This window comes from Sitodiplosis mosellana, unplaced genomic scaffold (assembly GCF_009176505.1).
Source record: "Sitodiplosis mosellana isolate CC-2019 unplaced genomic scaffold, AAFC_SMos_1.0 Smas_scaffold_6062, whole genome shotgun sequence".
NCBI lineage: Eukaryota > Metazoa > Arthropoda > Insecta > Diptera > Cecidomyiidae > Sitodiplosis > Sitodiplosis mosellana.
Window position 1 is genome coordinate 1,109,404 of NW_022601303.1, and position 12,217 is coordinate 1,121,620.

Here is a 12,217-nt window from a genome sequence, read left to right on the forward strand (position 1 = left end):
TCTCTCTCTCCTTTTATGTACTGCATGTGTATGTGCTGCTCTGCCGCTATTTATTTGATCGATTACCAGGTCACCTTCAACAAACGTAAATTCGGTGTTATGAAGAAAGCGTACGAATTGTCCGTGCTATGCGACTGTGAAATAGCATTAATAATATTTTCTAGCAGTAATAAATTGTATCAATATGCCAGTACAGATATGGATAAAGTGCTACTGAAGTATACAGAATACAATGAACCGCACGAAAGTCTAACAAACAAAAACATTATTGAGGTAAGTTGAATATATGCTCAATGCTACATGCTATCTCGTTCTCTCCTACTCTCTCACACATGTTTTTTTTTTCTTTTTTACCATTGACATTCAAACAATTTTCATTTGCTGGAATTTAAAAGAGCAACAATCACTTTTTTTCTGTATTTTAAACACATTTTATCGCTCGGAAATGGTCGATTCCCAAATGATTCAATTAATAGTGGCGAAAATGAAAATGCTTCGCCAAAAGAGACTCGAAATCCAATGACGAGCGGTAAAATGAAATCTGTTCTTTTTTTTCAATTAAAGAACTTAGATTTGAAATCATTTTTTTTTTGTTTTTTTTTTTATTTTGAATACCATTTCTACATAAAAGTTTCTATTATCTAATGTTCTAGACGGCAGCCCCATGCTTTTGTTGAGAATTTCATCCAATTTTCTGTTTAAATTTTTGTTAGACGATCTTTGTACATTTCAATGTTTTTAGACGATTTTTATACTTTTTCAATTTTTGCACTTAAATGTGATTTCCCTGTTAAATGTACCCAAGCAAAAAGCGCCAGTAAACTAATTGTAAAATAAACATGTGCATTTTATATCGTTCATTTTGGGTGTTTTAGAAGGAGCATAAAAATGGTGTGATGTCACCGGATTCACCGGAACCAGAAGCTGATTACACGTTGACACCTCGAACTGAGGCCAAATACAATAAAATCGATGAGGACTTTCAGATGATGATGCAACGAAATCAGCAGCAACGTGTTGCTATATCGGGAGCCAACTATACACTTCCAGTCACTGTGCCAATTACCGCCAATTATGGTGAATCGGGCATGCTACAGGCCAGCCCACAAATGGCACACACAAACATCAGCCCAAGACCATCCAGCTCGGAAACGGATTCAGGTAATTTCAAGACGACAGTTTAAAAATGTTTTTCCTACCTAGTTTAAGGTTGAGTTTAAATTGTTTGGTTTTGTGTCAAAACTTTTGACCAAACTGTTTGGTCTAAACAAATAAATAGTATTTTTTTGGTTCGACCTATATGGTCGTAATCAAATGAAAAATTCATTTGGTGCTAGATTTACGATGAAGACCGCCATAAACTTAAACCCGACTTTCTCTTTCCCATATTCTTCGTATTCATTTAGTTTATCAAACAAATTCGATGCTTGACATGTCGAATGGATATCCAAATTCAGCATCACCCCTTGGTGGATCGCCGAGTCCAGGACAAAGCCCAAATATGGGCGTACATCATAGCAAATGTTAGTATCACGTATATGAAAGCCAATATCAAATCTGACATTTTAATCCTTTGTAATGAGAAAGAAAATCAAGTTTTAAACGAAATTACATAAAAGTCGGTTGATGGAAACGAAAACAAAGTAAAAAAAAAATCGATCGGCGGTTATGGCGATAGACGACATATTATGTCGGGCATACACGGTCTGTCACAAAGCCACAAAAAATCACCACTTCAATAATATTGGTCGATGACATTTATTAGCGATGCCATACTTTGGGGCGATCACGTGTTTTTTGTGGTTTTGTGGGAACTGCGCTTTCGTTCGAAACATTTAATTTCAAAATTAAATATTGTTCAAAATCCACCGATCCGATCGATACCATTAGCATCATATAGAAAAGCGAATTTATTCATATCGAAAACCAAACATTGGTTATTTGAAACGTGTGGAATTTTCGTAGCTAAAATGATGAAAATTGAAATAATTTCAGCTTCGCATCACATCGGTCATCGACAGCATTCTCCCGGTGGGCAAGCGGTGCGCAACTCCAGTCTGAGGGTCGTGATACCCGGATCAATGAACAATTCTGGATTGCAGGCCAATGATGAGATTACGTACAATGAGGTTAGTCATTCACATCAATCTACTCTATGGCGAACAAGATCCGAAATTTTCCCAGATAATTACATTTCATCCAATTGAATAATATAAAATTCTCCATTTTTTTCCTCCCTCTCTCTCTCTCTCTTCAACACATAGCATCGGCAACAATCATCCATAAATACTCCTGTTGTTGCGTTACAGACGCCAGGCATTACGGGACTATCATATCCAGCGTTAAGCTCATTTGGAGCTCAGGATTTTTCTATTAATTCAACCGATGTTATGAGCTTATCGAATTGGAATCACCAAAATATCAGCAATTTACATCATACAAAGTGAGTGAAGAATGAACATGTTTTTTTTAAAAAATAAATCGGTTTGGTTTTGTGGAGAAAACCACAGACCTTGATCAAAAATTACCCTCAAATACGGGAATTATTGGTTGGATTAAACTAATTCATTATTATAATCAATAATTATTGAGTCTGTTTTGAATCGTATTAATTCTTCGACGAGGCCAAAATTTTGGAAGAAAATGAAGGAAGGAAAGTCAGAAAATTTTCTTCATTTTCTTTCAAAAGCAATTGGATTTTAAACAAATTTGAGCTAATTTTGATCATAATCCAATAGCAAATCATATAGTTGTATATAAAAGCTTTAAAAATGAAGAAACCGTTTTCATGAACGGTAAATTGACAATAATTAACATCGGTTGACAAATCGAATAAATGAAATTGAAGAATAAACTTATGAAACCTGATATCAAAACCTTGATTTAATCGAATTATTTTTTCCTCTCGATCCGTTGCGGCAAAATTAGTTTGTCTCATCTGGCTGTATCAAATAGTACGCCGCCCCCAAGTACATCACCAATAGCAATCAAAGTAAAATCGGAACCGGTGTCACCACCGCGGGATCATCACTTGGCGCACACTCAAAGCTCAGCTAGTCTATCGATAACAACGATGAATAATGCCACATCAAATTCGAGCGTATTAAATCATCCGCAACAGCATCTGATCATGAGTTCAAGGCCAAATTCGACGGGTGGTCATTTGACACCGACACCAGGTAGGCCTTATTTCGGTTAGAAAAACAACAACTTTTATTCATTTTTAAAGAAATTGTGATGGGAAAATATGCATCAACACCTACCCTAAACCGTGATTAAAGTTCCTATAGATTTATAAAAACGATGCGTATTTTCCGATAAAAATGCGAAGTGTATTTTAAACTTGTTTTTCGAGTGAAACACGTGAAAACATATTGAAAATCAACTTTTGAGCCAAAGATATAACTTTTTCGAAATAATTTTCCTGGGAGAAAAACTTTGCCAGAGATAAAATTCCGAGCAAAATACTCAAAATTACTCGATTCTCGTCTCTTTTTTTTCGTCACATTTCGAATTAATTTTTCACATAAAATGAATTGTTTGCCCAAAACAATCTTAATAATTTCATTCAAAACAGGGTAAAAGTTCGACCAATTTTTCTTTTTTAAATTACGAAAACAAAATATTTCGAATGAAATTGATTTAAATCAAACCGAAAAATGATCGAAAAAGTTAATTTCACTCGAAAATTGCTCAAGTCTAAAAGTCACATTCAATCAATACTTGATTTATCCATTGCAATGTGGATTTACCTCTCTCCCTAAATCAATTTGTCCCAATTTTTTCCACTTTTCCTTCAGGATCTGTGACACCGACGAATGTATCATCACCGAGTGACTTGCATCGGCACAATAACAGCGCTCACCTACAAGATTATGATTCGCCGAATCAGAGCCACAAAAGGCCGCGAATATCGGAGGGCTGGTCAACATCCGATCAACTATGACCAACTATGACAAAATGCGTGTAAACCGTAGCAAACAAGTGAAGTGAAGAAGAGGAGGAGGAGGATGAGGATGAGAAAGAAGAGGAAGTTCCGTGCAATATGTTTGCTAGCAACAACAAAGTAAAAACCCAACCAACCAGATGTGTGAAAATGCGTATGTATTTTCGTCGCAGACAAAAAGTAAAACGAAGAAAAAACCAAAAACCAATCAACGTTGATGCATAAGAAGAAGAAAAGTCACTCTATTGTTCACTGTTCGTTTGCAACGGTGTTACATCTCGCTGTCCAAGTTTTTAAGCATCAAAAACAGCCGTACAACAAAGAGATCGAGAGAACAATTCGGGAGTACAGTCATAGTAGCAGCAGCAGCAGGGTGAAAAAAATCGTGACAACCGTGTAAAACAAGATCATACATAAATCAATTTGAAGCTGATAAGAAAAAGAGAAAAAAAAAGAAAAACAACAATTAAAAAAAAAACACACAGAGAGTTTTATCATTACCAAAATTACACATTTAAATTATAATTAAAAGAAAAGAACGAGAGAAATGCAACAGCGTAAAAAAAATGGAATTACCAATCGTATGCGTGAAAAGATGGAAAATCTTACTATTATTTGTAATGGTTGTTAATGTTTTTTTTCTTTTCGCTGAGACCTACGTTTTAAATGTAAAAAAAAAGAAGAGAAAGAAAGAGATAGAAAGAAACAAACAAACACTTATTTTGCTAAGTTAATTCATAAGAGAAATCAGAAATTCATTTTGCTGTCAAACAAACAAAACCAATCGTAATGGAAAAAATTCTATAAAACATACACTAAGCCACGCCAAACATCTAAACTCACATACACACTCTCTCACAACCACACACACACACACACGCTAAAATCACTTGATTTTAAAAAGAGAAAAAATGCTGAAAAAAATGATAAATATTATATAGATATTCACACGAATCCTTCTTAGGCCATAGCGTGCACTAGATAAACACACATACGTAAATAGAGGATACAAAAAAAAAACTGAGTCATGGGATAGGGTGAAATGCGAGTCAAGAGAATACTTGATGATGAAATAAACGATGGTTCGACAAGAGAGCAACAGACGATTGACAAAAACCAAAAAAAAAAGAATAAGAAGAAACGAAGTAAAAACAACCATACATCAATTGATTTCGATGCGCACTCGAAATCACGATGTAAATATTCTACAAAAACGAGCTTAACGTATGTGATTTTTCGTCTTATTCGCAAACACACTGTGAACGGGGGCAAATACACAAAAATACACTTAAACATACACACAAATCTATTTTATTCACTTCAGCCTCGATCTTGATGAGAATATCCCCGTCTTTCAATCGATTTTGTATTTATTTCTTTTGTTTTGTTTTCAAAATCGTTTTCTTTTTTTCCCGAAAAAAAAACAAACAACAAATTTGGCCGAACAGTTCAAACAGCCACGCGATACATTTTCATTTTCCTTTCTGAATACGTGAGAGAAAAGTAAAGAACATCTAATTTAGCTTATAATTATCAAAGTAAGAAAAAAAAAATATTGACACAGAAAAAAATTGTTATTGTTTGTGGAAATTTTGTCACTATTATTATTGAGAAGAAGAAAAAAAAAACTACAAAAAAATAATCATTTTTTTTATTAGGTATGATGGCAGAAATAAGTCCTTATGTGTATACACGTTAAATGACAAACTAAGAAGAAGATGAAAAAAAAATGTAAGAAATGAAAACACATTTTAAGAAAATCTATGTATAAATACGGAAATGGATTGACCAAGTCAAGTGGATTTTTTGTAGTGTAAAACCGATAGAAGAAAAAGCTGGTTGAGCGAACATGGTAAATCCGAATTACGAATGGAGATAATGCACGCGTGTGGGCCAAAAAATGTATTATTAAATGCATGTTATAGACAAATAGAGAGACGATGAAAAGAGAGAACAACCACTAACCAACCAAAACTGATTATTTTTTTTTAGTAAAGACAGTAGTTTAGTGATGCGATGATGAGGTACGGTTCCAATGTTTTTCGAACCATGTTTGACCATATCTCCATGCGCATTCATTTTTTGAGAGCTTATTGTGGAAAAAATCGCCTGAAAATTTCATTTCTTCTTTTTGTCAGACAAAACGACAAAAGAAAACACTTTTACCTGAACCAGAGATATTGTTCGAGGGATATGGGATGGGTCCATTGATTTATTAAATGTAACCAAGATTCAAAAAGTGGTGTTGTTTTATTTTTTTTTAGAGCAAAATAAATAAAAAGAGAAATCATTGTTTTTTTTTTTGTTTTCGTAGCATAGTCCACGGTCTTTGTACAACTTATGATGTGAATACCAAAATGTGTGCGTACACTTCTCAATCTGTCCATTCTCTGCTGTCGTTGAGCTCTGCCGCCTCAGCCAGATTCAACATACAATGAATTTTGATACCAAATCACATTTACCATTGGTTGAATTAGATTCTGGTGTGAGAGACGTACGCGAAAAGAACGTTTTTGCCAGTAGGATACCGATTAAGATTCAAGTTTAATGATCTACTGGAAAATGGTGTATTTGGCTCTGATTTGAGCTCAATTTTAAGTTGAACGAAATCATTTCTCTCAATTTTCTTCGATCGAAATTATTTCTCTCTTTCGATGATGATGCGTGGGGGGAATGGATGGATCAAGCAGAGTGCCAATCACGTGCAAATAGTGCCAATTAATCGGTTTAAAAGTCGAAAATCCTAAGTTGACCGAACTGTGTACACATACCTTTTAGGAAAATCAAGACGTCTTGTTTTTCTCTCTCACGCAACATTTTGTACAGAGAATATAAATAAGAGACAATTTTTAACTTATATTTTTCAAAATGAAATCGAGTCATGAATTGCTTCTGTTTCGATGGTCGATAGAGAAAGAGAAAGAGAAAGAGAGAGAAAGAGGAGAGAGAGTGAATGCATCATTTTAGGAGATTATTTTCGAGGCAAGAATGTGGCAGAGAATTAGGAGGCAATTGTGTGAATTGAATTGATGATGGGCGACAATCTTCAAGCGACGGGAAACAATTTCAAAGCGAACAAGGGCGGAAAAATAAGAACAATAGCCCTGCATCGGATATACGGTGCTAAAAAGCTGAAAAAATGCTAAAGAGAAGAAAAGGGGAAAGATAAAAATTTGTACCATAAGATCGCATTTGGCGGTGTCAATAAAATAAAGATCGTTAATTCAACCAACTGATCTTTGGCGATTCACACAAGGTTAACGCCCCCAGCAACCAATGCCAACTAACATCTCAATAGATATGATATTTAGATAAATATATTTAAAATGTGAGATAGATTGAATGACAGTAAAGAATACATGTGAGAATGCAAGCCGTGCCGTACGTGAAACTATGTGAAAGCCGTGACGAAATTGATAAGCTTTAACATGAAAAATAAACCCTAAAGAAGAAGAAAAAAACACTTTACCTATTGAACTTATGTGCCACTCTTCCTACGACTATTTTGTGCTTTTCAACCGATTAAAAACTCATTGTAAATTGAACTATATCTCATTTTTAAGACGTTTTTTTTTTAAATCGATTCTTTTTGTTCAAAGTATTTTTCTATCGATTCAAACCAATGCCTTCGAAATTTCTCTATTTTTTCTTCTTTCAATTTTCCCCTAACTTTTCTCTTAATCTCATTCTCTTTCAATTTGTTTCTTTCGATTTTCCTTTACTTTTTTGCTTTCATCCGATTTTCAGTCGTTTCACGCAAAATCCAAATCTTAGCTTCAATCTACCGATTGATCAATGGTGCCGAGCTGAAAGTTTCAGTTTCATCGGCCAGATTTAGTCATCGGCCGCAGGCTCCTTTGCATCGGATTGTTTTTTTTTTTTAATTTCACTTTCTTCTTGTCAATCAATGCTTGAGCAGATTTTTCTTCAAATTTGATTTTTTTTCTTCATCAAATTTTTTTTCCAACATTTTTGTTTCAAATTTCTCAGTAATTTTCTCTACGTTTCAAAATTTCTTCACTAATTTCATCAAGTTTTTGTTCAAATCAAATATATTAAATTGATATATCAAATTGTTCTCATTTTCTTCAATATTTTTTCCTAAAGATTTTCTCAAAATAAAAAAAGTTCAGTTAATTTTTCTTCGATCAATTTTCTTCTTATTTTTTTTTTCTTTGTGTATTTTTCCCGATCTGTTCTTCAAACGAAGAAAAAAAAAATCGATCGGATTGAGTTGACCTTGGATCAAGATCCTTGATCATCATGCGATCGTTGATTGAAAGTAGTCCCAGTCTAGCCTGGACCTAAAGTAAGCTGCAGCGAAAGCGTTTTATTGTTTTAGTTGTTAAGAAAGGGATAACATTGTTACCTAGAAATGTCTGTAAAAAAGGCAGCCATTGAAGCCGATAATTGAGAAGGAGTCTCATCTCTCCTTCGGGAGAGATAGAGAGATGTAGGGAAAAAAAACCGACACACAAACAAACGATTGTATCAACTTCCGCCCTTTTAGACATAAGTAACTTAATCTTAAGATTAACGTAAAAAAAAAATTGAAGGAAAAAAATACGATGAAGGGTTACAAAGAGATGCGTATAGGATGGAATAAATCCAATCTGAATCATGGGAAATGAGGAAAAAAGAAACTAACCGAAATGAAATTCACAATTAAATTAGATGCACATACACCAACATATTCACACTACGCTGTGTATACACCTCAGAACTCTCGTATGTGTGACGAAAAAAAAGAATACAAAACCAATAATTTTCTAATTTAGACATGCATCCCGAAATCAATTCCAATCAAGCCACAACTGGATTTTTCGATCGCATTGTTTATCGTTTTTGTTTTTCTATGTGACGGTGTTTTAATGGCATACAAATGATGGAAACAAACAAACAAACAAATTATTGATGTGAATATATTTACAAACAAATTATATTGTAAACAAAAAACAAATGTAACATTTAAACATGAAAAAAATGTATGGAAAACAAAACTTAAAAAAAAAACTCACACGGATATTCATATGTACCATGAAACTTGCACTTTGTAAACCAGATGAAAAAAAAAAAATGATAAAAACAAACACAAAAAAATGATGATGATGATAAATATGATTAAATAGCTAGATGCCAATAAATTCATGAAAGAATTGTAAGAAAAGAGAGACGTGAACATAATTGCAACTTTATCCAAGTGCACTGAAATTCGTATTGAATATATATATATATATATTTAAAAAACAGAGAAATAACAAAAAAAACGTAGCCTTTACTGAGAGCACGAATCTATGATATTAAATTTATCGTGAGAGGCGATAACTGAATATATATATATTATATACAAGTATATAGTTATGATGTGGATTAACAATCATGGGTTTTAGATTTAAAAAAAAACACGTACACACACTCACTCAATCACTCACTTACACACCTAAACGAGCAGAGGAAATATTTGTTCATAAACTTTTCAATTGTTAGCAAAGAAGAATAGGAAAATAAGAATAAATGTTTATGGTGCAACGGTGCTGTGAATGACAATTTATCCGGTTTTTGTTAAGGTACAAAAATTGTCGACAGAAACATTTGATATTTTCAAACCACGTTTTCACATTGAGCAACACACGCAGTTTGTACCTTTTTACATTTTATGATGGAAATTAGAACTTTTGCACTCAAATGAGTCTTTGACACTTGCATGCGATAGAGTAACCGAAGCCATGTTCTCAATGATTACCATTTGCTTTCTATTGCCAAACGATCAGGTTTTTCTTTTCCTTCACTTTCCGCCATTTTCTCTAATTGTTTTGCTTATAATACGCGCCATACAACTCATACCAAGTGCAATGTACTTACTTTTATTAAAATTCGACTAGATTTAGGTCGGATTTTATGGGCTAGACGCAGTTCTAGATGGGAACTAAATGCAAATTCAGTCATTGTTTTATTTCGACATTTGAATGCATTTCTTTTGTTTATTGAACATGCATCAAATGGATATTAAAAAATATCTAACGGTAAAGGATTGCTAATATTGTACCGATTAATTTGAACCCATTTTCAATCGGGTGATGCAGTTTTACACTGAAAATATACAGGATATTGATAAGCAGTGCATTTTTGGTGTGGAAAGTTAGCATCTGGACAGAAGTCAGGTGAATATAGTCAGATGAAGGTACCATCAGGTGATGTCGACAGGTTACACCGAGTTGGGTTATATCAACAGGTCATACGGTATGACCTGGTATATTGGTATGACTCATACCAACGGTTATAGTAATCGGTTCCACCTACAGGCCATTTTAAAGATTTATTCCTAGGGTACATCACTTTGAAGAGATCATATCACCTGAAGATATCGAACGGTACAATATTACCTGTATTTACAAATGCTGATCATTGATCATACATACACACAAGGGTGCAAGTAGTTTTCATATTGATTTGGTTCTCAATGAATTCGGTTAAGTATAGCCCATTTTGATAGAATTACGTGTTGAAATGTAGTTTGTTCCGATGGAACTACCACATGAACACACACACATACACGCCAAAAACGTTTCGTTTTTGTTAGGATAGCAACATAATTTGGAGATTATAATGAACGGTCGCATGTTGGACCAATTTGTAAATAACACGAAAAAAAACACAATCACAGTCAAAAACAGTTGACGTTTCCGAAATCGAGATATTCTTGTCATTATTTGGTTAATATTTTCTTTTGCAATTCGAATGAAAGAAGTAAAAAAAAAAAAACAAACATAAACACAGAAGAATTAGAATACAATTCTCTAAATTCTAAGCAATCGTCGACAACTCAAACAAAATCGTCACTTTTTTAAATCATCAGAATGATTTTTTTCAGAAAGAAAATTGAAAAAAATCATAAGAAAATTCCTGGAAAGAAAATCGTGAAAAAAATTCTGTAGGAAAATCGTCAGAAAAAGCAAAAATTCATATAAAAATTGAAAAGAAACAAAAAATGAATGGTTTGGAGCGAAAATGTAATGCAGAAAAGTTGAGCGGAAAAGAGATAGCTATATAGTAAACTGTATAGTAAACTATAGTGAACTATATAGCTATCCCTTTTCATTTGACATTTTTCCGCTCAACTTTTCTGTATTACATTTTCGCTCCAAACCATTCAAATGATCTTCAATTCGAAAGACGAACCAATGTATACAATCAGCAAATGAGACAGAAACGAAGTGCTTTCCCACGCTGAAAGTGCGGAGAAGTTGGAAAACCCAACTATTCAGTCGGATTTAGGAAATTCTTCTTGCAAGCGTATGCAATTCGACGAATTGATCACAAGAAAAGTTTCGATTCGTCTTTCCAAACATTTCGTTTTCGAACCAATTGAAGTCATCCATGAGAAAGAGACGATTTTAAATTCTAATTACCAACGAAATATTCAAAATGAATGGACACACACACACACACGGTACGCTTAAAGCCAAACCAATATTTTTTCTCTTTTCACAATATGTTGATATTTTCAAGCAACAACAACAATAATAACAAACAAAGTGATTACCTCAGATCTCTTGTCACTTCTCTATATCTTACTCTAGCAAGAAATCGTTTAGTTTTTGTGGGAGGAGGGGGACAACGACGGCAATCAGGAATAATTAGAACTTAACGAACTAGAAATGCAGTTCACAAGTTCAGCAAAAAATGCCAAAAAAAAAATTGAGCTACTGACAATGGACGGTGAAAAAAAAAATTGCGCCACCATTTTACAACCCTTCGTTTTCCACAGATGAAAAAGAAAGTAGAAGAACAATTTCTTCAATTCAAAACCGATGTAAAATGAAAATATCTTCAATTTACAATCTTTTGACACACACACACACACACACACACAAAACCAGCGCAAAGATGAATATATTGCAGTTGATGCGCATTCAAGCCGAAATACAAACCGAACACTTTTTATTCCTGTAATCTACTCTATCAAAGCTATTCTGCTTCTTTTTTTTTTATTGTCGTGCAATGTTTGGCTTATGTGCAACAAGAGATTTTGCACACAATTATCTTTTTTTTCTAATGTTTAGTTTAGTTTTTATCGAATCAATTATGTTCAATTTTCTTTCTCTCTTTTTTTTGTCGCTTGTCATTTCTTCGGTCTTCGTTTTAAAAAGTTTTAGTTTACGTTTTGGATATTAATAAGTAGTTAATTCGATTTGATTGAAAAATGTTTACAATCAAAGAATGAGAAAGAAACAAACAGTTTACAATATTTAAGCAGAAATAATTTCGTTT

At 33.5% G+C, this 12,217-nt stretch overlaps 1 protein-coding gene across 15 annotated transcripts in view; it reads left to right on the forward strand.

Moving 5' to 3' along the window:
• Window positions 1-11,803, forward strand: part of LOC129573382 (myocyte-specific enhancer factor 2) — an 88,070-nt gene extending 76,267 nt beyond the window's left edge. For 9 of the 15 annotated variants that reach the window (XM_055453853.1, XM_055453849.1, XM_055453850.1 and 6 more), the window contains 7 exons: window positions 70-273; window positions 876-1,161; window positions 1,407-1,523; window positions 1,996-2,129; window positions 2,265-2,443; window positions 2,929-3,194; window positions 3,801-11,803. In XM_055453853.1, coding sequence (XP_055309828.1) covers window positions 70-273; window positions 876-1,161; window positions 1,407-1,523; window positions 1,996-2,129; window positions 2,265-2,443; window positions 2,929-3,194; window positions 3,801-3,946 — 1,332 coding nt within the window. In that variant the 3' untranslated portion in view covers window positions 3,947-11,803. The remainder of the gene's footprint in view (window positions 1-69; window positions 274-875; window positions 1,162-1,406; window positions 1,524-1,995; window positions 2,130-2,264; window positions 2,444-2,928; window positions 3,195-3,800) is intronic. The other 6 variants (XM_055453859.1, XM_055453856.1, XM_055453857.1 and 3 more) reach the window with 1 other exon arrangement.
• Window positions 11,804-12,217: the final 414 nt, after the last annotated feature.